At 40.1% G+C, this 22,744-nt stretch overlaps 1 protein-coding gene across 4 annotated transcripts in view; it reads left to right on the forward strand.

Moving 5' to 3' along the window:
• Window positions 1-22,744, forward strand: part of ampd2 (adenosine monophosphate deaminase 2) — a 63,427-nt gene that overhangs the window by 36,676 nt on the left and 4,007 nt on the right. For all 4 annotated transcript variants that reach the window (XM_002932984.4, XM_031896863.1, XM_031896864.1 and 1 more), the window contains 8 exons: window positions 101-295; window positions 839-970; window positions 2,742-2,905; window positions 6,645-6,771; window positions 7,958-8,121; window positions 12,290-12,410; window positions 14,271-14,444; window positions 21,160-21,270. In XM_002932984.4, the coding sequence (XP_002933030.2) occupies window positions 101-295; window positions 839-970; window positions 2,742-2,905; window positions 6,645-6,771; window positions 7,958-8,121; window positions 12,290-12,410; window positions 14,271-14,444; window positions 21,160-21,270 (1,188 nt within the window). The remainder of the gene's footprint in view (window positions 1-100; window positions 296-838; window positions 971-2,741; window positions 2,906-6,644; window positions 6,772-7,957; window positions 8,122-12,289; window positions 12,411-14,270; window positions 14,445-21,159; window positions 21,271-22,744) is intronic.

Raw genomic sequence — 22,744 nt, forward strand, 5'->3', positions numbered from 1 at the left:
CCATACACAGGCCAATAAGCGACACACTCCAGGAGGGGCATAGTCAACAGGCAATTTAAGCCTGTGTACGTTCAGCTTAACTACTGTCCTTTTTGTTTAGGTGGATACTCATATTCATGCAGCCTCTTGCATGAATCAGAAGCATTTACTTCGTTTTATCAAACGTGCAATGAAAAAAAATTGTGAGGAGATTGTTCATGTGGAGGGTGGAAAGGAACAGACTCTTCGTCAGGTCTTTGAAAACATGAATTTGACTGCATATGATCTGAGTGTGGATACTTTGGATGTGCATGCGGTGAGTCCATATTAATTAGAAACATATTTTCTTATAGTGAGAATTTCAAGTACATAGCTACACATAAAGGCCCACTTTAAAGGAGAAGGAAAGGTACAATCACTGGGGGGGGGTTGCCAAATATTAGGCACCCCCCAAGTGATTGTAATCACTTACCTGATACCCTGGGCCAGTGCCCCTGTCAGCAGAAAACTGCACTGGCTCAGGGTACCTGGGCACAACTGATCCTCTTCCTCCTGTTTTCTTTCTTCGTGATCCTCGGGCAGACATATTTGGTGACAGAAGAAGGAGGATCACTCGCTCACAGGTACCCCAGTGCAATTTTCTGCTAACAGGAGCAGAAGTGAATCAGGTAAGTGATTACAATAACTGGGGGTGCCTAACATTTTGGCACCCCCCCAGTGATCATACCTTTCCTTCTTCTTTAATAAGTAGTCATTAAATGTGCTTACACACAAATTACTTATTAGATTATTGTAATAAACAAATAATGTACTCAAACAGAACATTCTTTTTATATTCCTTTCTGTATCTGTGCTACAGGATAGAAATACGTTCCATCGCTTTGACAAGTTTAATTCCAAATACAACCCAATCGGAGAGTCTGTCCTAAGGGAAATTTTCATCAAGACGGATAACAGGGTATCTGGAACATATTTTGCACACATTATAAAGGTAATAGCTTTGCTACTCTGCATTATGTTCACTCCTGAATGTTCATTTTCTACTGGTGCAATATACAAAGTGCAAAATTTGGAACAAATTGACATGCTTTTTATCCACAATGAAGTGCGTTTTCCCAGAAAAACAGTGTAAAATTGGGTGTCTACAAAACATTGTTTACGATTGGTCAACATGAGCACAAATTTTGATAAATCACATCAGTGGGCCCTGTACCTTGCTCCTTGCACACAATTCCTTATAAAAGAGTTAAGCACTGCTTTGTCACAAGGTTTAGGTTGTAGGGAGCATGAAGAGATGTAAGTTTTAATGCTAACAAATCTATTTGCTTGCAGGCAAGGGAGAGAAGATGTAACAGTAAAGTGGCCCAGGACACTGATGTTACGACACTGACTTGTGGGTCTTGTTAGGCCCTGTTGACTTGATAAAAATGACAAAATCTGCTGCTACTTCTAGACCCAAAAATGAATTTCACATATTAAATAATGTTTTTTTTTATGGAAAGAATGTTACAAATGTTGTATAACATGAATTTTTGCAGGTACAGGTATGGGATCCCTTATCCGGAAACCTGTTATCCAGAAAGTTCCAAATTACAGAAAGGGCATCTCCTATAGACTACATTATAAGCAAGTAATTCTAATTTTTGAAAATGATTTCCTTTTTCTCTGTAATAATAAAACAGTACCTTGTACTTGATCATAACTAAGATATAATTAATCCTTATTGGACTAAGATATAATTAATCCTTATTGGAGGCAAAACAAGCCTATTGGGTTTATTCAATATTTAAATTATTTTTAGCACACTTAAGTTATGGAGATCCAAATTACAGAAAGATCCCTTATCCGGAAAACCCCAGGTCCCGAGCATTCTGGATAACAGGTCCCATACCTGTATATGTAAAACTAATTTGATTTTTTTCAAACGTGTAAGACCTGAGTATATAAATATATACTTGAGAAGAAAACTCGATGAACTGAGAACTGATGCGATATAGCCTAGGTTATTTTAATTTAATAGCATTTAAAGATTATTTGCTATTTAACTATAATTGCCTGAGAACTTACTGGCTTTTAGCATAATCTTACAAAAGTGGGCACAGCCAAAAGCCCTGTAGTGACTGCATTTTATGCATTATATGATATATTGGGCCAGTTTCAATTCAGTGAGAAAAAGGTTTATCACATGAAAAATGATGGATGAGATTCAATTTGAGGTGCAATTCAATTATCAAAAATATTTCTCACGGTTTGTCATGTAGATTGAGGTACAAACTGTTCAAACTAGTGGAAAGACTGAAGTGGTTATTGTGAAATACTGATTTCATCAACTGCCAACCATTTCTTTATTTCTTCTTTGGTGTTTGACACTGCAATGCCAGGAGGTCCACTCACTTTAATGGCACAGGCGACTAGGCTTTTTTGACGTGTTGGTTGGAAAACTCATGTTTCTTCAGTTATTCTTATTTTTTGTATTCTATTTTTTTCTGGCAATGCTTCCTAACACTTCCAGCATGGAGGTGCAATGCAGTGACTGAAAAGGACAAATGCAAACAGACAATATCCCACCAGCTCCTCAGCATCTCCCTTATGGTGCTTATGGATAAGAAATGCGGGTACTTAACCCGCATAAGTTTTGTTCTCTTAACTATTTGACTGCCAATCTGATGGGGCTATTTCTGAACCTAAAATGATAACCACAAAAATCTCTTTCCAATTCTACCCACACCAGTGTAATCAATTACATTTTATTTGCTCTTCAGGAAGTGATGTCAGACTTGGAAGAAAGCAAATATCAGAACGCAGAACTGCGTCTATCAATTTATGGACGCTCTCGGGGAGAGTGGGATAGTCTTGCTTGCTGGGCTGTTAATCACAAAGTACATTCTAACAATGTTCGCTGGCTTGTGCAAGTTCCACGGCTCTTGTGAGTACTTTTTACACTATATAAGCACATCTACTTCCATATTAGAATAGAGGAAAGTCCGAACATGAATAATGTTGCTTGCAGCTTTCACCCAATAAGTGCACTTTGCAGGACCATCAAACAATCTTTAAGAACAACTCTGTGGGAAAGCTCTTAGGGAAAGCACTAAATTTTCCTGGTGCAGAATTTCTAAAATGTTAAATCTTTCGTTTCAGTGCAAGTGACCAATTGCCTTGTGTGTATATTTTAGAGGGAGAAATATTACCATAGTAACGGATAACACTTTGCCACTAACATGCAAGATGACGTTGTCGTGTAGGTGTGGGATGATGCATAAGTGCGCGATGACCTTACGCGTAAGTGTAGACACAAGAACATGATATAAGAACATATAGGGCCTGATTCACTAAAGTGCGATAAAATTTATTGCACGCTTTTTTGCGTTAAAATAGACGCGATAATTAGCGCACGATTCACCATAGTATTATCGCGTGCGTTAAGTCGCCATATCGCATGCGTTAATTTTTGCGCGACCGCATGCGGTAGTTTTAACGCATGTGTTAATTTTTGTGCTGAAAACAATACGATCGCATGATTCACAAACACTTAGGCGCGCTAAATATCGCATTGGTCTATGAGAAAATTAACACCTACTTCAGGCAGGCGATAAATTATAGAAAAGTACAGTAAATGAGTTTTTGGCAATAAAATATGGACTTAGCAGTGTTATTTATTCAAGTTTGTGTCTTTTTACCAAATTTTACTAAAGTCTTGGCATGTATGGAATTTCGCTACTATAGCGGTAAATATTTAGTCGCCATAATATACAGTACTATAGCGGTAAATATTTAGTCGCCATAATATACAGTACTGTAGCAGTAAATATTTAGTTGCACAAAATACATTACTAGGTATATTTTGGCGGTTTCTTTGTCGCGACTTCGTAATCTCGCGACTTGCGGACATTTTGTAGCGATTTTGTAATCTTGTGACATGTGCGACTTGGGGCCATTTTGTGTCAGTGAGCCTGATCATTCTGATCTGCTACCAGGGGAGAGGCGCTATATTGTCAGCTTTTTCCTACGCTCAGGATATGAAGACCCGCCGCTGGGGCCCTTAGGGGTCCACGAGCTGAAGAGGGCCATCCTGCGCGACCTCCAAGCCGGGTTGCGCAGGGGCTTTGGAATTGATGTGGACCTCCGCCTGCTCCAGCGCATATGGTCTGACCTGAAGCGCAGGAATTCAGATCTGATCGCTGAAATTGCGGAAGGTAATTATTGTACTTTATTATGCTTTTACAGAATACGTTCAGGAAAAGATTTAGCAAGTAATTTGAACTAAAAGAACAAATGTAATAAATGTCAGGGATGACGAAAGTAACATAGTAACATAATAATGCCAGTGAGGAACTGAAACGTTGGTCACAATAAACCTCTGAATATTATTTCACATCTTCGTGACTCCTTGTGAAAATCCTGTGTGTGCCGTCACCCCATGCCTGTCTAGATTTTGTTTTGCCACAGGCACCCAGGTGTTATTGTTCCTCATGGTGTTCAGCTTCCCAGCACTTCGTATTGTATATATATATATATATATATATATATATACACATCTATTTTCAAATACATATGCATAAATAAGTTTAAAGCAGGGGGGAAGCAGCAGGGAGGGGCCCATAGTATGAGTCATTTGGGGAAGGGCCATGAATGTTTTAGGGGGCCCTGGCTAACAATGTCTGTGTGTCCTTTGTATTGTTGTGAGGGGGCCCCGTTATTTATGATGGTGTATGAATGTATATATATATGTATAATATATTACACAAAATAACATCTTGCAATACTATCTCACAGAACTTCAGCTGGCGCCTCATCCCCAGGCACAACCCCAGGCACACCAGGCTCCTGTGGCCCCCGAGGCCCACCAGGCTCCAGCGGCCCCCGAGGCCCCACCAGCAGCGGCCCCAGAGGCCCCAGCACAAGTGGCCCCAGAGGCCCCAGCACAAGCGGCCCCTGAGGCCGAAGAGGCCCACGAGGCCCCGGACACTCCCCCCCTTCATTCCTCCCCCAGTTTCCCCCCAGGCCCCGGACTCCCCCCAGGCCAAGCGCTGGGCACCAGGTTCTCCTGCAAACGAGGGACCATCACGGCGGTCAATGCAGGAGGACCTGGTTAACATCAAGGCCGAGCTGGCCCAGCTCCGGGGGGAAATGGCAGAAATGCGCAGGGACATTACAGAACTCAAGGGCAGCAAGCCCTAAGTTTTCTTTCCCAGTTTTTTCCCTTTAATTGTTAAAATAAAAGTTTTTATTTTTCTACTTTTGAACTGGGTAATGTCTAATTATTTTTCCTTCCTTGATATGGTATTCTATACTTTCATGTAGTTTCTCCTACACTCTTACATTTATCAGTAACAGCATCAATATGCTATATGGGTTAAATTTTTGCAAATATTCTGCCTACAATTCTGTCTTTAGCCCATTTTGCTGAATAGTAAAGCTTGCGTTAATTAGTACGTAGCGTATTTTCTGGCGAGTGTGGCTAAATATTCTTAAATGCCCCCCCCCATTTTATTATCTCTAGCACTTCTTTTTTTTTCTTACTTAGCTTTTTATTGGTTTTTTGGTTTTTTATTTGCAAATAAACATTTATACAGCACCTCTCTAGCACTCTGTGCTCTCCCAGGGCAAAATGTCCCCAGTTTTATGCTGCCGATTGTCGCGTGAGTAATGTCACGACAATTAGCGCTTGCGATAAATAGCATGCATGCGAAAAATACCGCGCACGTTATCTATCGCGACAAAAATATTGCATGAAGTATCGCGCGTAAAATAGCACAAGTGTGCTAATAGTGAATCGTGCGAAAAGTCGCGAAAATTAAGACGCAATAAAATTTTTAACGCACGCTATATATAGCGCACGTTTTATCGCACTTTAGTGAATCGGCCCCATAATATCTTCAAATTCTGCACCATCTTCAAATTTTGCGCTTTCCCACAGAGTTTGTTCTACTTACATGTGTTGCTAAACTATAACTTTGAACTAGTGATGGGCGAAATTATTTGGCAGGCATGGATTTATGGCATATTTTTGCATTTTGGCATTGGTGAATTTTTTTACGAAACAGACAGCAAAATTTGCATCGGAAACATTTGCCATATGAGAAAAAAAAAAAATTTGTTGCTGGACATTTTCACTGTTTCAAAAATTTTTTGCTGTTTTGCGAATCTTTTTAAAGATTTGCAAATTTTTAGGCTAAGTGAAAAATTTTATAGTAAAAAGAAATACATTTCCTGCATATGCTGATCATCTTATCATCATAGCAGTAAGGTGCTACTCCCAAAAGACAGAATTAAACTATCTATATGAATCAAATGCTTTTATAGAGTCATTTAAACTCTGCATTAGTGAAAATACATATAACATTTTCCATAACTAACATTCTTTTTCTGTTGGTGCTGTCATTAACTTGTTTTATGATGCTTCCTGAATTCATCTTTTCTTGTGTGTCACAAGACAGGTTTCCCTATAATTTAATGTCCTTATGTTCACTGCATGTAGTTAGAAAATTTATCAGAATATAAATTATTAGGGTTTTTCTCATTTGGGTGTTAAAAGAACTCAACATATAACAAAATGCTTACCTTAAATTGCTATGATGGGTTTGGATGTATCAGTATAAAACCTGCCTGGTTTTCTCTCAGTTTGATTTCTATTGTCTATCCTCATATGTTTTGCTTTGCAGTGATGTATACCGCAGTAAGAAGCAGATTTCTCACTTTCAGGAGATGCTGGAGAATATTTTCCTGCCACTTTTTGAAGTCACTGTGAACCCAGCAAGTCATCCAGAGCTTCACCTCTTCCTGGAACATGTGAGTACCCTCCAACTGGCCCAAGAAGCCATCTTCTGTCAAGGCAGTATAATGACTGCAGCAGCCACCTTATGTTTTTGTACATATATTTGAATGCTGTTTAACTACATAATCATATTGATTCTTTCTTATGTCAGTAGGTCATTTTTGGCATTATATTTATCTAGAAACAAGACATGCCTCTAGACCCCCCTGGACTAGATCATCCCATGGGTTTAGTTGACATCTTTGCGATAGTTGGCTAGAAATGTGTATGCATTTTTGGGGCTCCTTAATGCTACATGTGGCACCCTAAAGGAATTTATGTCATACTAAACTGATCAAGGGTATGGAATGTTTCCATTATGAAGAAAGGCTGGATATGTTTTGTTTATACAGATGTATAAAGAGACTATACAATAAACAGTGTCTTGTTTTATTTACCAGTATGTCCCTCACACAGACTTGAGGGAATCCAATGAGATTTGAAAAAAAGGAGGCTCTGTCATAATATTTGAATAAGGGTTTTTTTACAGGGAGTGCTCTAAAATTGTGGGTTAGATCCAGGGACTGGTTTGGTTTCCATATTGGGGTCAGGAGGAAATATTTTTGCCCTCAGAGGCAAAATAGAAAACATTCAGATGGGTTTTTGCTTTCTTCTGGATCAACTTACAGCTAAGCAGGTTTCATTAGACTAAAAGGTTGAATTTGGGTATAGTCAACTTCGAAAGAGCTGCTTGCAAATGTTGTAGTAAAGGCGATAATGGCATTTGTACCATTAACAATTTTAGTATTCTTAGAAGGCCACTGGGAAGAAAAACAATGGTCTAACATTAGGAAAGCTGACCCTGTGACTAATGGAAGATATAGTAGTTTAGGGGGACATTGGGCACAATTTCTATATGTTTGTGACACAAGTCATCTTGCTAATATCTGGTAAGCCCAGAAATGTTATTGTTTTGGGTCTCTGTAAATTCTACTTACACTACTAAGGGAAAGTATAGATTAATAGCCTCTTCTTATGTCAAAATAATAAATTAGCATGATATTCAGAATCATACTTTGCATACATGGGCCTATTGAAAATGCGTCTATGTAGCTTGAATTCCATGCACGTGCATAAGACAGGATGCAGCATATTATTTAATATACATATATATTCTATATACATAGTAGAATGAGCAGAAACTTTGCTTGTCTCAATTAGGTGGATGGATTTGACAGCGTTGATGATGAATCCAAGTCAGAACATCACATGTTTAATATGGATAGTCCACTGCCTGAGAACTGGACAGGAGAGGACAACCCTCCATATTCCTATTACTTGTATTACATGTATGCCAATATGACTGTTCTCAATCACATGCGCAGGTAAGCACATTGAATCCATTTTGAGATACTTAATAAGGCTGTGCAAGCTAAAATAACATTTCTGGCTCTATTATTTAGATTTTTTGAATATCTTGTGGTGCCCTGGGCTGCTCTGTGCATACTCAATAGACTGAAGGTTGCCGTACACAAGCAGATTGTGTCCACATGCTGTAAATGATCGTATAATTTACCAGTCCTTCAAACTAATGATTTTTCTATCAACGCAAAAATTATCTTAGGCAATAATAGTAGTGATACCATGAGGTGTCTTCAGCATCACACAGTAATAAAAAAAGGTCAAACTTGATATAATATGTTGACCAATTCATCCCTTCAAATGTGCCAGCTATGCAGCTACATGTACTGTATGTATGTATGTATAACTTTATTTATAAAGCGCCACAAGGGTACGCAGCGCTGTACAGTCTTACATACTTGGATCCTTGTATGACAGGGGTGGGCAAACTTTTTGGCTCCTGGTGAACATTAACTTTTAAAATTTGACAGACGGGCCATCCCCTCCAGCAGGCAGCAGCAGCCAATCCCTCATTTGCTCAATTTGCCCCCAATCTGTATATATATGCCAGCAGGCAGTAGCAGCCAAAAAATCAATCATATTTTGCTCTCAAATCATATGTACCTTTGCCAGCAGCAGCCAGGAATTTCCCCCAAATCTGTCCATCCTGTGCCAGAAGCCAGGTTCCTTTCTCCTGCTCAGTGCTCAGGTTTTCTCCACTTCAACTCTGCAAACAGCGCAACGCGCCAGCACTTCTGTCTCTGCAGTTTGAATGATGCACAGGCATATGCACACACCACTGCCTGCTACACATGCGCACAGCGTGGGCCACATTAAAAAGACCAGCGGGCCGTAGTTTGCCCACCCCTTTTGTATAACATATTCTGGTAGATTTACAAAAGAATGCTATGCTCTGAATTTCTCCATGCAGTGGAAGTATGTAAAGTACACCCCTTTTGTATAACATATTCTGTAGATGTAGATCTCCCGGCCTTAGCTCGCTCTTTCAGGTCCAGTTTCTCCTCCTTTGACGAGATGTCTGACCCTGATACCCTGGTTAGCGAGTACAACAGCATTCTAGCCTCCACAATTGACTTATTTGCACACCTTCAGCCTAAGCGTACTCAGGTTCAAAACCCACGCCCCTGGCAGAATGTGAGCACCAAATTCCTACGCTCCTGTACGAGGTCTGCGGAACATATGTGGAGGAAATCCCGTACGCAAGCAGACTTTATCCATTATAAATTTCTATTGGCCTGCCTCAATTCTGCCCTGTCGAAGGCTAAACAGGAATACTATACACACTTATAAATAACAATAAATCCAACCCATGACGCCTGTTTTCCATATTTAATACCCTTCTGCGTCCCTCGCAGACCCCATTACCTCACTTTATGCACTCTCCCCAGGACTTTGCTGATTTCTTCATGAACAAAGTGGAGTCCATTCGCAATCAGATTCCCCCCTCTACTAATACGAACCAGCTCCTCCTTCCTCAGCCCCCTTCTACAGCTCTTTTGGTCCCGTAACTGTCTCCGAAGTCTCCCGGCTTCTTTTGTCTGCTCCGCTCACCACTTGCTCTCTTGACCCCATGCCTTCTTCTCTGCTCAAACACTTTCCAGCTCTTACTCATATCTTCAACTCTTCTCTGACCTCTGAAAGGGTCCCCTCTTCCTTCAAACAGGCCTGTGTCAAGCCTATCCTAAAAAAGGCCACTCTAGACCAGTCCTGTCTCTCTAACTACCGTCCTGTCTTGCTCCTACCGCTTGCCTCCAAAATCTTAGAGCGTATTGTCTTCTCCCATATTACTAACTTCCTTAACGCCCATAATTTATTAGACCTGCTGCAATCTGGTTTTCGGCCTGCGCACTCTACTGAGACAGTGTTGTGCAGAGTTACAAATGATCTTCAGGTTGCCAAAGCCAAAGGTCACTTCTCTATATTAATCCTTCTAGATCTATCGGCTGCATATGGTGCGTTTGGTACGGTTGACCACTCCCTCCTGATGCAAATTCTGCATTCGATTGGTCTCCGTAGTCAGGCTGCATCCTGGATCTCTTCTTACTTCTCTAACCGTTCATTCACTGTCTCCTATGCTAATAAAACCTCATCTCCAGTTCCTCTTAATGTGGGGGTACCCCAAGGCTCTGTACTTGGGCCGTTGTTATTCTCCCTTTACACGCTGTCCTTGGGAGATCTTATCTGTTCATTTGGCTTTAAATACCATCTGTATGCTGATGATATCCAAATTTATTTGTCGACCCCTTCATTAACAGTTGAAACTGAGACTCAAATCTCTAACTGCCTCCTAACTATCTCTAACTGGATGAACCAACGCCACCTTAAACTGAACCTAACAAAAACTGAACTAATGATCTTTCCGCCTAAGCCTGGTCCTACCCCCCCCTTTTCTATCTCTATTGATGGCACCCTCATCAACCCTGTCGATTCGGCACGTTGTTTGGGGGTGATCTTTGACTCTAGTCTCTCCTTTTCTAACCACATTAACTCCACCGTCACTTTTTCTTACGCAATATTGCCAAAATCCGTCCCTTTCTCTCTACTGCAACAGCTAGGCTGCTCATGCATGCTCTCATTCTGTCACGACTTGACTACTGCAACCTGCTATTAACCGGCCTCCCTAACTCCCATCTTTCCCCCCTACAGTCTATTTTAAATACTGCTGCCAGAATTCTCCTCCTCTCATCCAGGAGAGTTCAGGCCCTTCCCCTGCTAAAGTCCTTATCGTGGCTTCCTATTAAACAAAGAATATCTTACAAACTCCTTCTCTTAACCTTCAAAGCCCTCCATGCCTCTGCTCCTCACTACATCTCTTCCCTTGTGTCTCCGTACGTTCCTGGCCGACTCCTTCGTTCCTCGCAGAGCAATCGTTTGGTTGCACCCCCCACTACTACTGCGGTTTCCCCCCTTAAACCCTTCTGCCTTGCTGCCCCTTACATTTGGAATGCCCTCCCTGATTTCCTCCGGAGAGAATCCTCTCTCAGTCTTTTTAAAACCAAACTAAAAGACTACCTTTTGGAGCACTCACCCAGCACCTGATCTGGGAAATAGCACTTATATTGTACTGTCACCCACTGTGACCTACAGCATTTATATTTGCCTATTTGTATCTGTAAGTTACCCTCCCATATAGATTGTAAGCTCTACGGGGCAGGGACCTCCATCCTCTTGTGTCTTAGACTCTTAACTTATTGCAACTGTAACTGTATCTTGTATTTATTTGTATTTATTGTTATACTTTGTATTTATCTATTATCTTATTAACCCCCTGTTTGTATTAATGTATTCTACTGTACAGCTCTGCGTACATAAGTAGCGCTTTATAAATAAAGATATACATACATACAAAGTACAGCTGCAGTTGCATTGTGCATTCTGTTTCACCAGGCAAAGCAGAGGCACATAGAGGCAACATAAATAAATTAATACTCTTCCTTACATAAATGAATAGGTTAGTAAAGCAAGTGAATGGTGCTATACTTTTTGTTAATACAGTTAACAGTTTTGGTCTACTTTGCAAAGCCTTGGTATAGTTGACCTCTAGAGCTAAAGACATATAAAACAGTGCTTTAAAATTTTAGTTTGTGAACCCTTTTGAATGTAATATTTTTGCATATATATAAGCTAAAATGTGATCTGATTTTCCTAACCAAAATTTAATAAATAAAGTAAAAAACATCATGTCAAAAAGCTTGTTCATTTATTTATTGAGGAATATTATGCAGAATTACAGTTGTGAGCTCTTGGGACAAACTGGGAAGACTTGTTCCTAGCTGGAAAATTTTGAAGATTGTTCAAACAGAGGCAATTAGCATTTTTTTCATTGTCTTTAAATGTATTTGCAGAAGTGATTAGACAAAGTTAATCCCCTCAACATGGTCTTTTTTTATAATAAAAATAAGTTGTAATAAATGTCCACCACTGGAAATTTCGCCTGGCAAAGCCTCCATTGATTAATACTTTTAATGACTTTTTTGCTTGGTTTCAATAGTCACAATTGACGTCTTAAGATTTTTAACTAGGCAAGTTATGATGATTTATATGTTTGTAGGCATGTTTTCGATCCATGAAAATTGCATGTTTCCAAGCTGGGACAAAAGCCATATTTTTCTCTGTCTTTTCATGCAAAAGGCGGCGTGGATTTCATACTTTTGTGCTGCGGCCACACTGTGGGGAAGCAGGACCAATCCATCACTTGGTGTCTGCATACATGCTGTCTCAGAACATCTCACATGGACTTCTATTACGCAAGGTGATTCCCACAACTATTTAACTTATAGATACTGTCATCAGAATAAAAAGCATTTACTTCACTTAAGTGTGAAAACAATGTTTAGTATTAAAGTAGTGTAAAATAGTGTAGCATTGGGGAAAAAATGTTACTTCTTTCTGAATGGCATGTAATTTACAACATACTGCACTGCTTAATACAGATGAAGTGGCTGATTTAGCAATGTTGAGATAAGAAGACTTAGATGAGAAAAAGTAAAGTGTTGCAATGTATAAACCATATAAATATATGAAATGTGAACCTTTCAGGCTAATTGTGCACATTAGATGTTTTGACCACTGCTGCTATCAAAGCAAAACAGCAGTGGGCAATATGCCACTGTCCGCATGTCACTGCTTGAAATGTTATTAAATGTAATGCTCCCTGTCTGATTCACATGGAGATGTAACACCACACCACGGTGTGTCAGTTATGACGCTATTCATTTAATATTATGAGCTATGGCAAGATGGCAAACACAGCAAGGAACTGCTAAAATATATGAGGGTTGATTCACTACAGTGCGATAAGCGTTATCGCATGCTTTTTTTTGGCGTGCACACGAAAAGTAGCGCACGTGCGTTAATTAGCACACGCGACACGTAGCCCGCTGCGTTAATTACTTTTGGGTGAATCGTGCGTTAAGATGCGATAAAATTTTTAACGCATGCTATAAATAGTGCTCGTTTTAACACACTTTAGTGAATCAACCCTATGATCGCTACTGATAATGTCCTTGTATTCATAGTTAGCTTGCTTCCATTGGCTTTAGGCATTTCAATCTCAAATGCGGTGATGGCAACTCGGGGAGATTAGTCGCCCACGAACAGGGAGATTTGCCGCGGGCGACTAATCTCCCCGTGTGCCAGAGCCCTTAAATGAAGTGTAAATGTCTTTTTTCTTTTTGAATCCTTTGGCCTAATTTAACAAAGGGCTCAACAGAAATTTCTTGGGCTGAAAAACACCAGTACAGGTATAGGACCCATTATCCAGAATGCACGGGACCAAGGGTATTCCGGATAAGGGGTCTTTCCGTAATTTGGATCTCAATACCTTAAGTCTACTAAAAAATCAATAAAACATAAATTAAACCCAATAGGATTGTTTTGCATCCAATAAGGATTAATTATATCTTAGTTGGAATCAATTACAAGGTTCTGTTTTATTTCTACATAGAAAAAGGAAATCAGTTTTAAAATTCTGATTTATTTGATTAAAATGGAGTCTATGGGAGACGGGCATTCCGTAATTCGGAGCTTTCTGGATAACGGGTTTCCGGATAAGGGGTCCGATACCTGTACTTCCAAAGTCAGGTGTTTCCATTAAAGTTTATGGGAGGTTTTGACTACTACTTTACAAACTGAAAAATACCTGTGGTAGAGGTAATGTGTTTAGGAGCGCAACCTAACCGCAACACCTGTGTGGTGAATAAAAAACAGCCTGTCTTTGGATACTTACCTAACTGCTAAATCTGGCAATGGAGCTGAGTATGGGGTGTTACTTGGTTCTTCTGCTTTTAATAAATGTGCAGTACAGCAGGAACATCTCTTCATGAGGTCCGTCTCCCAGGTTATCACCCAAGCTAAATGCAGCCCTGGCGATGTGGAATAGTCCTATGTGTGATTACTACTCTATAGGGACATAATTATCGTATATGGAAGATAACTTCTTAACCAAACCTATTATAAAAAATATTTTGCTCTTGCAATATTTAATTGAAGTACTTTTTAGAGAATTTTCTTTTCATTCTTTAGTTGACATACTCAATAAAATGTGTATTTCTTCTGTATTTGCTTCTTTAATTACACTGTCATAACTGGCTTGTTTTCTCTTTGTATCCAGGCGCCTGTATTACAGTATTTGTATTACTTGGCTCAGATTGGCATTGCTATGTCTCCTCTCAGTAACAATAGTTTGTTCCTGAGTTACCATAGGAATCCACTACCTGATTTCTTGTCTCGTGGTCTGATGGTGTCTCTTTCTACTGATGACCCATTGCAGTTCCACTTCACAAAGGTAGGACTGGGAATGGACTTTCTTAAAAGGGATCTGTATGTTTTTAAATAAAAGTTAACAGATAATTTAGAGTATCTATATAAGAGAGAATATATACAAATATGACCTCTCAATTTGCTTATACATATTAATTTTATTAAAGTGGACTTAATTGTGGGATTAAAAAGCTATATCTTTATCTGCCTATTCATTGACTAATACAACTTACTATGTTCTGCATGTCCTTAACATGGCAATATTTAATTTGGGTGTAAAGTAATGGTGCACATTCTTCGCAATTTATATATTTTATATATTTATATGCAAAAGTAACATAGTAAGTTAGGTTGAAAAAAAGACACTTCCATTGAGTTTTTTGATCTACATGAAATTTAGTTTTTAAATATTTTATATATCAAATCATTTATGTGATGTATTTCAAGGATATAATTTTGGTATTGTGTTGCAAAAATTGCCTCAAGGGATAAAAACATAATTTTGCGTTTTTATAGATCCATGGTAATGCCTCACCTTGAGTGTGCACAGCTAAGGAAGGAAAAAAAGGAGCTGAAAAGAGTGCAGAGATGTGCAGGTTATTTTCTCTAGAGAAGATATATTTGCAAATAGACATGATTACTCTTTCAAATATGATAGAGGACATCATTGTCAGATAGCAGAGGTTCTTTTTTTTATATAAAAGCCACCCTCTTAGACCAGGAATGGAATTTTTTCCTAAAGCAAATGGTTCTAATCAGGCAGCTACCTAGAGCTGGCCAACTGAACACATTACATTCACTCCAGTGACTCATTTATCTGGCTTTTCCTAAGCCACTAACAAGAAAACAGAAATACTTGCTGCAAAAAAACAGGCATTTACACTGGTGCTACTTGTATACCATCTTTAACACTGGTGGAAAATACACCAAACAGTGTTCTTGACAAAGGTCTCAAGGAAGACCGAAACGTTGGAATAACAAATGATCTTTATTTCTTTTTCACCATACTTTTAAGTCCTGTGACTTTATATGACAGTCTATATATGTACACTGCTCAAACAAATAAAGGGAACACAAAAATAAGACATCCTAGATCTGAATGAATGAAATATTCTTATTAAATAATTCATTCTTTGCATAGTTGAATGTGCTGACAACAAAATCACACAAAAATTATCAATGGAAATCAAATTTATCAACCCATGGAGGTCTGTATTTGGAGTCACACTCAAAATTAAAGTGGAAAAAAAAGACTACAGGCTGATCCAACTTTGGTGTAATGCCCTTAAAACAAGTCAAAATGATGCTCAGTAGTGTGTGGCCCCCACATGCCTGTATGACCCCCCTACAATGCCTGGGCATGCTCCTGATGAGGTGGCGGATGGTCTCTCTTAGGGCATACCTCCCAACATTTTAAAAATGGAGGGACAAATTTCTTGACCACGCCCACTTTTGTGGCCACACCCCCATTACCACACCCCATTTTTTTTGTTTAAAAAATACTCCTTTTATATAGTTGAAATGGTGGGATCAGACACAAAATGTACTATACCTAAGGAAAACAATATAGCAACTCCTACATATAAAATACAAATATAGAGAGAAGGCAGTCAGTTATAAGTGAGTTATAACTATGTACCAGTTTTGCCCCCCCCATACACAGTGCCCCCAATGGCCCAATAGACAGTACCCCCCATACAGAGTGCCCCCATAGACAGTACCCCCATACACAGTGCCCCCCATAGACAGTACCCCCCATAGAAAGCACCCCCAATTAACACCATAGACAGTGCCCCCAATAGCCCCCGTAGACAATGCCCCCATAGTAAGTGCCTCCAATAGCCCCCATAGACAATGCCCCCATAGTAAGTGCCCCCCATTTCCCCTTATAGACAGTAGCTCCCTTACACAGTAACCCCCCGCCATACACAGCCGCTCCTTCTTCTTCTGCGGCTCTGCTCCTTATGCGGCAGCGACAGGCCCAAATATAAGGTTGCGCCCCATGCACACATACCATGGGGCACAACCTTATAAAAGGGCCTGTCTCTGCCGCACAACTTGCAGAGCAGCAGAAGAAGCTGACATCGCTGGTACAGCTAGCGCTATAAAATCCGGGACAGTTGGGGGGTATGCCTTAGGGATCTCCTCCCAGACCTGGACTAAAGCATCCACCAACTCCTGGACAGTCTGTGGTAAAACGTGGCGTTGATGGATGGAGCGAGACATGATGTCCCAGATGTGCTCAATTGGATTCAGGTCTGGGGAACGGGCGGGCCAATCCATAGCATCAATGCCTTCGTCTTGCAGGAACTGCTGACACACTCCAGCCACATGAGGTCTAGAATTGTCTTGCATTAGTAGGAACCCAGGGCCAACCGCACCAGCATATGGTCTCACAAGGGGTCTGAGGATCTCATCTCGGTACCTAATGGCAGTCAGGCTACCTCTGGCGAGCACATGGAGGGCTGTGCCCCAAAGAAATGCCACCCCACACCATTACTGAACCACTGGCAAACCGATCATGCTGGAGGATGTTGCAGGCAGCAGAACGTTCTCCACGGTGTCTCCAGACTCTGTCACGTCTGTCGCATGTGTTCAGTGTGAACGTGCTTTCATCTGTGAAGAGCACAGGGTCTCATGCTACCACTAGAGTGAAAGCACCGCCAGCATTCAAAAGTGACCAAAACATCAGCCAGAAAGCATAGGAACTGAGAAGTGGTCTGTGGTCACCACCTGCAGAACCACTCCTTTATTGGGGATGTCTTGCTAATTGCCTATAATTTCAACCTGTTGTCTATTCTATTTGCACAACAGCATGTGAAATTGATTGTCAGTCAGTGTTGCTACCTAAGTGGACAGTTTGATTTCACAGAAGTGTGATTGACTTGGAGTTACATTGTGTTGTTTGAGTGTTCCCTTTATTTTTTTGAGCAGTGTATATATATGTATATATACGAACAAAAAAGCATGAGCCGCACTCACAGGTCTTAGTGAACAGATAGAGAAGAATTTATTATAGCATCAAACTAACGTTTCGGCTGCTTCCACAGCCTTTATCAAAGTTCACTTTGATAAAGGCTGTGGAAGCAGCCGAAACGTTAGTTTGATGCTATAATAAATTCTTCTCTATCTGTTCACTAAGACCTGTGAGTGCGGCTCATGCTTTTTTGTTCGTGAAAATTTCGCTAGGACTCTGCACCCAGGCATCCTATATTTTTCATTAGACGTGAGTGCCTGTTGCTCTATACTTTGTTTATATATACAGTGGTGTGAAAAACTATTTGCCCCCTTCCTGATTTCTTATTCTTTTGCATGTTTGTCACACAAAATGTTTCTGATCATCAAACACATTTAACTATTAGTCAAAGATAACACAAGTAAACACAAAATGCAGTTTTTAAATGAGGGTTTTTATTATTTAGGGAGAAAAAAAATCTAAACCTACATGGCCCTGTGTGAAAAAGTAATTGCCCCCTGAACCTAATAACTGGTTGGGCCACCCTTAGCAGCAATAACAGCAATCAAGCGTTTGCGATAACTTGCAACAAGTCTTTTACAGCGCTCTGAAGGAATTTTGGCCCACTCATCTTTGCAGAATTGATGTAATTCAGCTTTATTGGAGGGTTTTCTAGCATGAACCGCCTTTTTAAGGTCATGCCACAACATCTCAATAGGATTCAGGTCAGGACTTTGACTAGGCCACTCCAAAGTCTTCATTTTGTTTTTCTTCAGCCATTCAGAGGTGGATTTGCTGGTGTGTTTTGGGTCATTGTCCTGCTGCAGCACCCAAGATCGCTTCAGCTTGAGTTGACGAACAGATGGCCGGAAATTCTCCTTCAGGATTTTTTGGTAGACAGTAGAATTCATGGTTCCATCTATCACAGCAAGCCTTCCAGGTCCTGAAGCAGCAAAACAACCCCAGACCATCACACTACCACCACCATATTTTACTGTTGGTATGATGTTCTTTTTCTGAAATGCTGTGTTACTTTTACGCCAGATGTAACGGGACACGCACCTTCCAAAAAATTCAACTTTTGTCTCGTCGGTCCACAAGGTATTTTCCCAAAAGTCTTGGCAATCATTGAGATGTTTTTTAGCAAAATTGAGACGAGCCATAATGTTCTTTTTGCTTAAAAATGGTTTGCGCCTTGGAAATCTGCCATGCAGGCCGTTTTTGCCCAGTCTCTTTCTTATGGTGGAGTCGTGAACACTGACCTTAATTGAGGCAAGTGAGGCCTGCAGTTCTTTAGATGTTGTCCTGGGGTCTTTTGTGGCCTCTCGGATGAGTTGTCTCTGCGCTCTTGGGGTAATTTTGGTCGGCCGGCCAGTCCTGGGAAGGTTCACCACTGTTCCATGTTTTTGCCATTTGTGGATAATGGCTCTCACTGTGGTTCGCTGGAGTCCCAAAGCTTTAGAAATGGCTTTATAACCTTTACCAGACTGATAGATCTCAATTACTTTTGTTCTCATTTGTTCCTGAATTTCTTTGGATCTTGGCATGATGTCTAGCTTTTGAGGTGCTTTTGGTCTACTTCTCTGTGTCAGGTAGCTCCTATTTAAGTGATTTCTTGATTGAAACAGGTGTGGCAGTAATCAGGCCTGGGGGTGACTACAGAAATTGATATTGAAATTGAAAATTGAAATTGATAAACCACAGTTAAGTTATTTTTTAACAAGGGGGGCAATCACTTTTTCACACAGGGCCATGTAGATTTGGAGTTTTTTTTCTCCCTTAATAACGTAAACCTTCATTTAAAAACTGCATTTTGTGTTCAATTATGTTATCTTTGACTAACAGTTAACGGTTTTTGATGAGCAGAAACATTTAAGTGTGACAAACATACAAAAGAATAAGAAATCAGGAAGGGGGCAAATAGTTTTTCACACCACTGTATATATATATATGTATAGACAGTGAGTTGGTGCACACCACTAACAATGATTATACCTGGGTACAAGAGCAAATATAGTACAATAAAACAAAAAAGTGTCAGCACTCACAGGATTTAAATTATTTGAAAAAAAGGTACGTTTCATTACAGACCTCCTTTTAGTATATATATATATATATATCAGTCCTGATGGTGTCTGCACTCCAAGGCTTTTAGTATTCTGTGGGGTGCACAGCCAAAATCTGAGTATTTAGCATGAAATAATCCATGGCCGGCACACCCTTAAAATTCAAAAACATTTTTATTGAAAACTCATTGTTTAAAAACCAACGTTTCGGTCCTCATTAGGACCTTTATCAAGGATATATATATATATATATAAAGACAGCTGTGTCTGCAGGGGGATTCCTGGAACTGATAGGGTTAATATTCCCTCTCAATAGGCTAATTAAGAGGCAGCTAAGGGAGGAGTTACCTGGAGAGGTACAAAGTGGTGTGCTCCCACACCTAGGGGTCACTCAGAAAGGGGGTCACTCAGAGTGAAAGGTCTCTCAGAGAAGGGCACAAAGTAGGAAGGCTGCCTGCCTGTGTTAAGAACTCCCAGAAGGGCTGGGGGTGCGGCCTGCCACTGCAAGATGCAGAGGGAGCTGTGACCAGGTGTATGAATGCTAAGAAGAGTCAGCACGGCTTAATGAGAAGCCACAACATCAAGGCTTAGTGAGAAGCCAAAGTGTGCCAGAGGCTGGTGAGCTGTTACCCCAGGAGGGGAGAGTCAGTGAGTGAGTAGCATTTGTGTTCAGGGGTGTGAGAGTCACCATGGTTGTGTGAAACTGGGGATGGTGAGAAACCCTGAAAAGGTTCCAGAGTAGGAAAGTGAGAGCCCAGAGTTTTTAATAAGTTTGTTAAAACTGCTGATGAACTGTGTTCCTATTTTCTTTATGTTGGGAAAAGTTTGCCCCAAATAATCCTGTGTTTTTGCCAGAAGACATTGTGTTCCTGTCTCCAGATCCTCTGCTTACCTGCCTACCATATCTAGTTTCCCCCAAAGTGTACAGGCAGACATGTCACTATATATATATATATATATATATATATATATATTTATATAATCGCAGCCACAGAGAGCACTCACGGAACCAGATCTGTATATATCAATCGACAGGCTTTATTCAGTTCCCATAACAAAACTTTACACATTGGCCGTGCACTCCAGGTCAGCATAAAAAGCCGCAACAGTTAGTATTAAAATCGATCAACCTTTATTTGCACATCAAAAACACAGCTGGAGGTCTTACGCGTTTCGTGACAACACACGCGCCATCACATTGTCATAAGACAAATAGTAGCTTTTACCTAAAGGCAATTTTTTCTCTGACATCATCAGTGACATTTACATCTGCAAACAACAAATGTGCACTGTAAAGTTCATGCAATCAAGAACGCAGGCTTACACAAACTGAACTTAAAAAAAGTCCTGCTTCGATTGAGCACTGCAATGGTTGAGCTGAGCACAGCACAGGTTAGGAGAAGAGCTAGAGCAGAGTTTCTGTGGGAACTAGCAATGCTGTCTCTTCATTGGCTGCTAGACTGGAGGGTGTGTTTCGTAATCTGAGATGATAAGAACTGAGCATGCTCAGTAGCCAACAGCCAAAGTCAATTTCTAAGTGAGGGAGCCGAGTGGGTTAGAGGAGGAGAAGGAACCCTAAGTGATTAAGGGGATGCTGCTGCCTTACTATTAACTGTTGAAAATCCGGAGTGGCAGATTTCATAAGATCTTAGAAAAGTTAATTACCCCAAGAAAAATTCAAGACTTTTGTTTGCCAATGATTTCTTTTTCTCATGCAGGAACCTCTAATGGAAGAATACAGCATTGCAACCCAAGTGTGGAAACTGAGCTCATGTGACATGTGTGAGCTGGCAAGAAACAGCGTGTTAATGAGTGGCTTTCCTCACAAGGTAAATACATTTTACCAAAATTTGACCATACATGCCACAACACCATTCCTCACACTTAAATGAAGCAACAAGGAAACTACTGGGAGTTTGTTCTTAATGAAATACAAGATACAAAATATACAGATTTCTCTTTTAGGCATTCAAGTGAAAAGAAGACTCTGGGAATATAATTCAAAGAAGCCCCCAGAAAAACATGCCATTTTTAGTCTAATTTTGTTTTGAAATCACAAACAGCTCAGGTACAGCTCTTTTAGCTGCTTCCAAGTCTAGCATGAAGCCCCCTTTTGTCTACCGTGCATGATTTCTGCCTCTGCACCAGGCCTGGACTGTTACTCCTTTGACTTTTCTTCCAAAAATAATAATAAATGCTTAATAAAAAAAAAATAATTCTAAGCAACTTTGCAATATCTATTCATTAAACATTTGTAAGTTATATAATTGCTATTAAAAGCAGTGTTTGTCATTTTCTATTCTCTGCCTTGGTGGCTCTGACTTTTGAAACAATGTAAAATAAGCCAGCTGATTAACAGACCTGTCCTGGCTGTAGGAGACTGGCTTTTGCAACATTGTTTAAATATTCAAATCCAGGAGTTAAGCAAATGCAGCTTTTAATAGTAAATACATTTAGAAATAACTTAAAGCATTAAATATTTTTAATTCATAATGGAAAGTCGGTTAGAAAATATTTTTTTTGGGTTGACATGTCCTTTAACCTTTCTTATTCTGTACTTTCTTCCTTATGTCTCTTTTTGTCTTCCTTTATTATGGTTTTCTGCATACTGTCTACCTCTCTCCTCACCTCACCCCACCTCTCCCTTATCCCCTGTGCATTCCTTATGCTTTGACTTTTGTGCTTCTCCACTTTTCATCTTTTTCATCTGGTCTGTAGGACAGACCATGGCTAATTTATAGGCAAGCAAAGCAACACAGAGCTGAGCTGGGGCAGTATGTTACTAATAAGATTATGGCTGTAATTTTGAAGCAATCTTGTTCAGAGACTTTCCTTCTCCTTCAAACGCATCTTTTTTTCATTTCTCTTCTCTGTAGAGAACAAACCACTAGAATGGATGAATCCATCAAACAGAGACAGTTTAATAAGAGACTGGTATTTTTAAACTTGTTTTAAAGCAAAAGTAACACTAAAAAATTTTAAGTAAAAAATCTATTCTACCCTGCCCGAATAATTGCCCTATCCTGCAAACCATTTATTATTTTGAATGCTTTAGTACAAAATACCTGTTAAAACTTGACTTCCGGTCATTTAAAGAAAGGCGATACGGCGATGCAGGGGAAGTATCAGGGGAAGCATCCACTATGCGGCGATCGATTGATGGAGCCTAGCCTGGCTCCTTCAGTATAGGCTAGGCTCGATCAATCGATCGCCACATAGTGGGTGCTTCCCCTGCATCGCCTTTCTTCAAATGACCGAAAGCCAAGTTTTGACAGGTATTTTTTACTAAAGCATTCAAAATTA

The sequence above is a fragment of the Xenopus tropicalis genome, chromosome 2 (genome assembly GCF_000004195.4).
Source record: "Xenopus tropicalis strain Nigerian chromosome 2, UCB_Xtro_10.0, whole genome shotgun sequence".
Lineage (NCBI taxonomy): Eukaryota > Metazoa > Chordata > Amphibia > Anura > Pipidae > Xenopus > Xenopus tropicalis.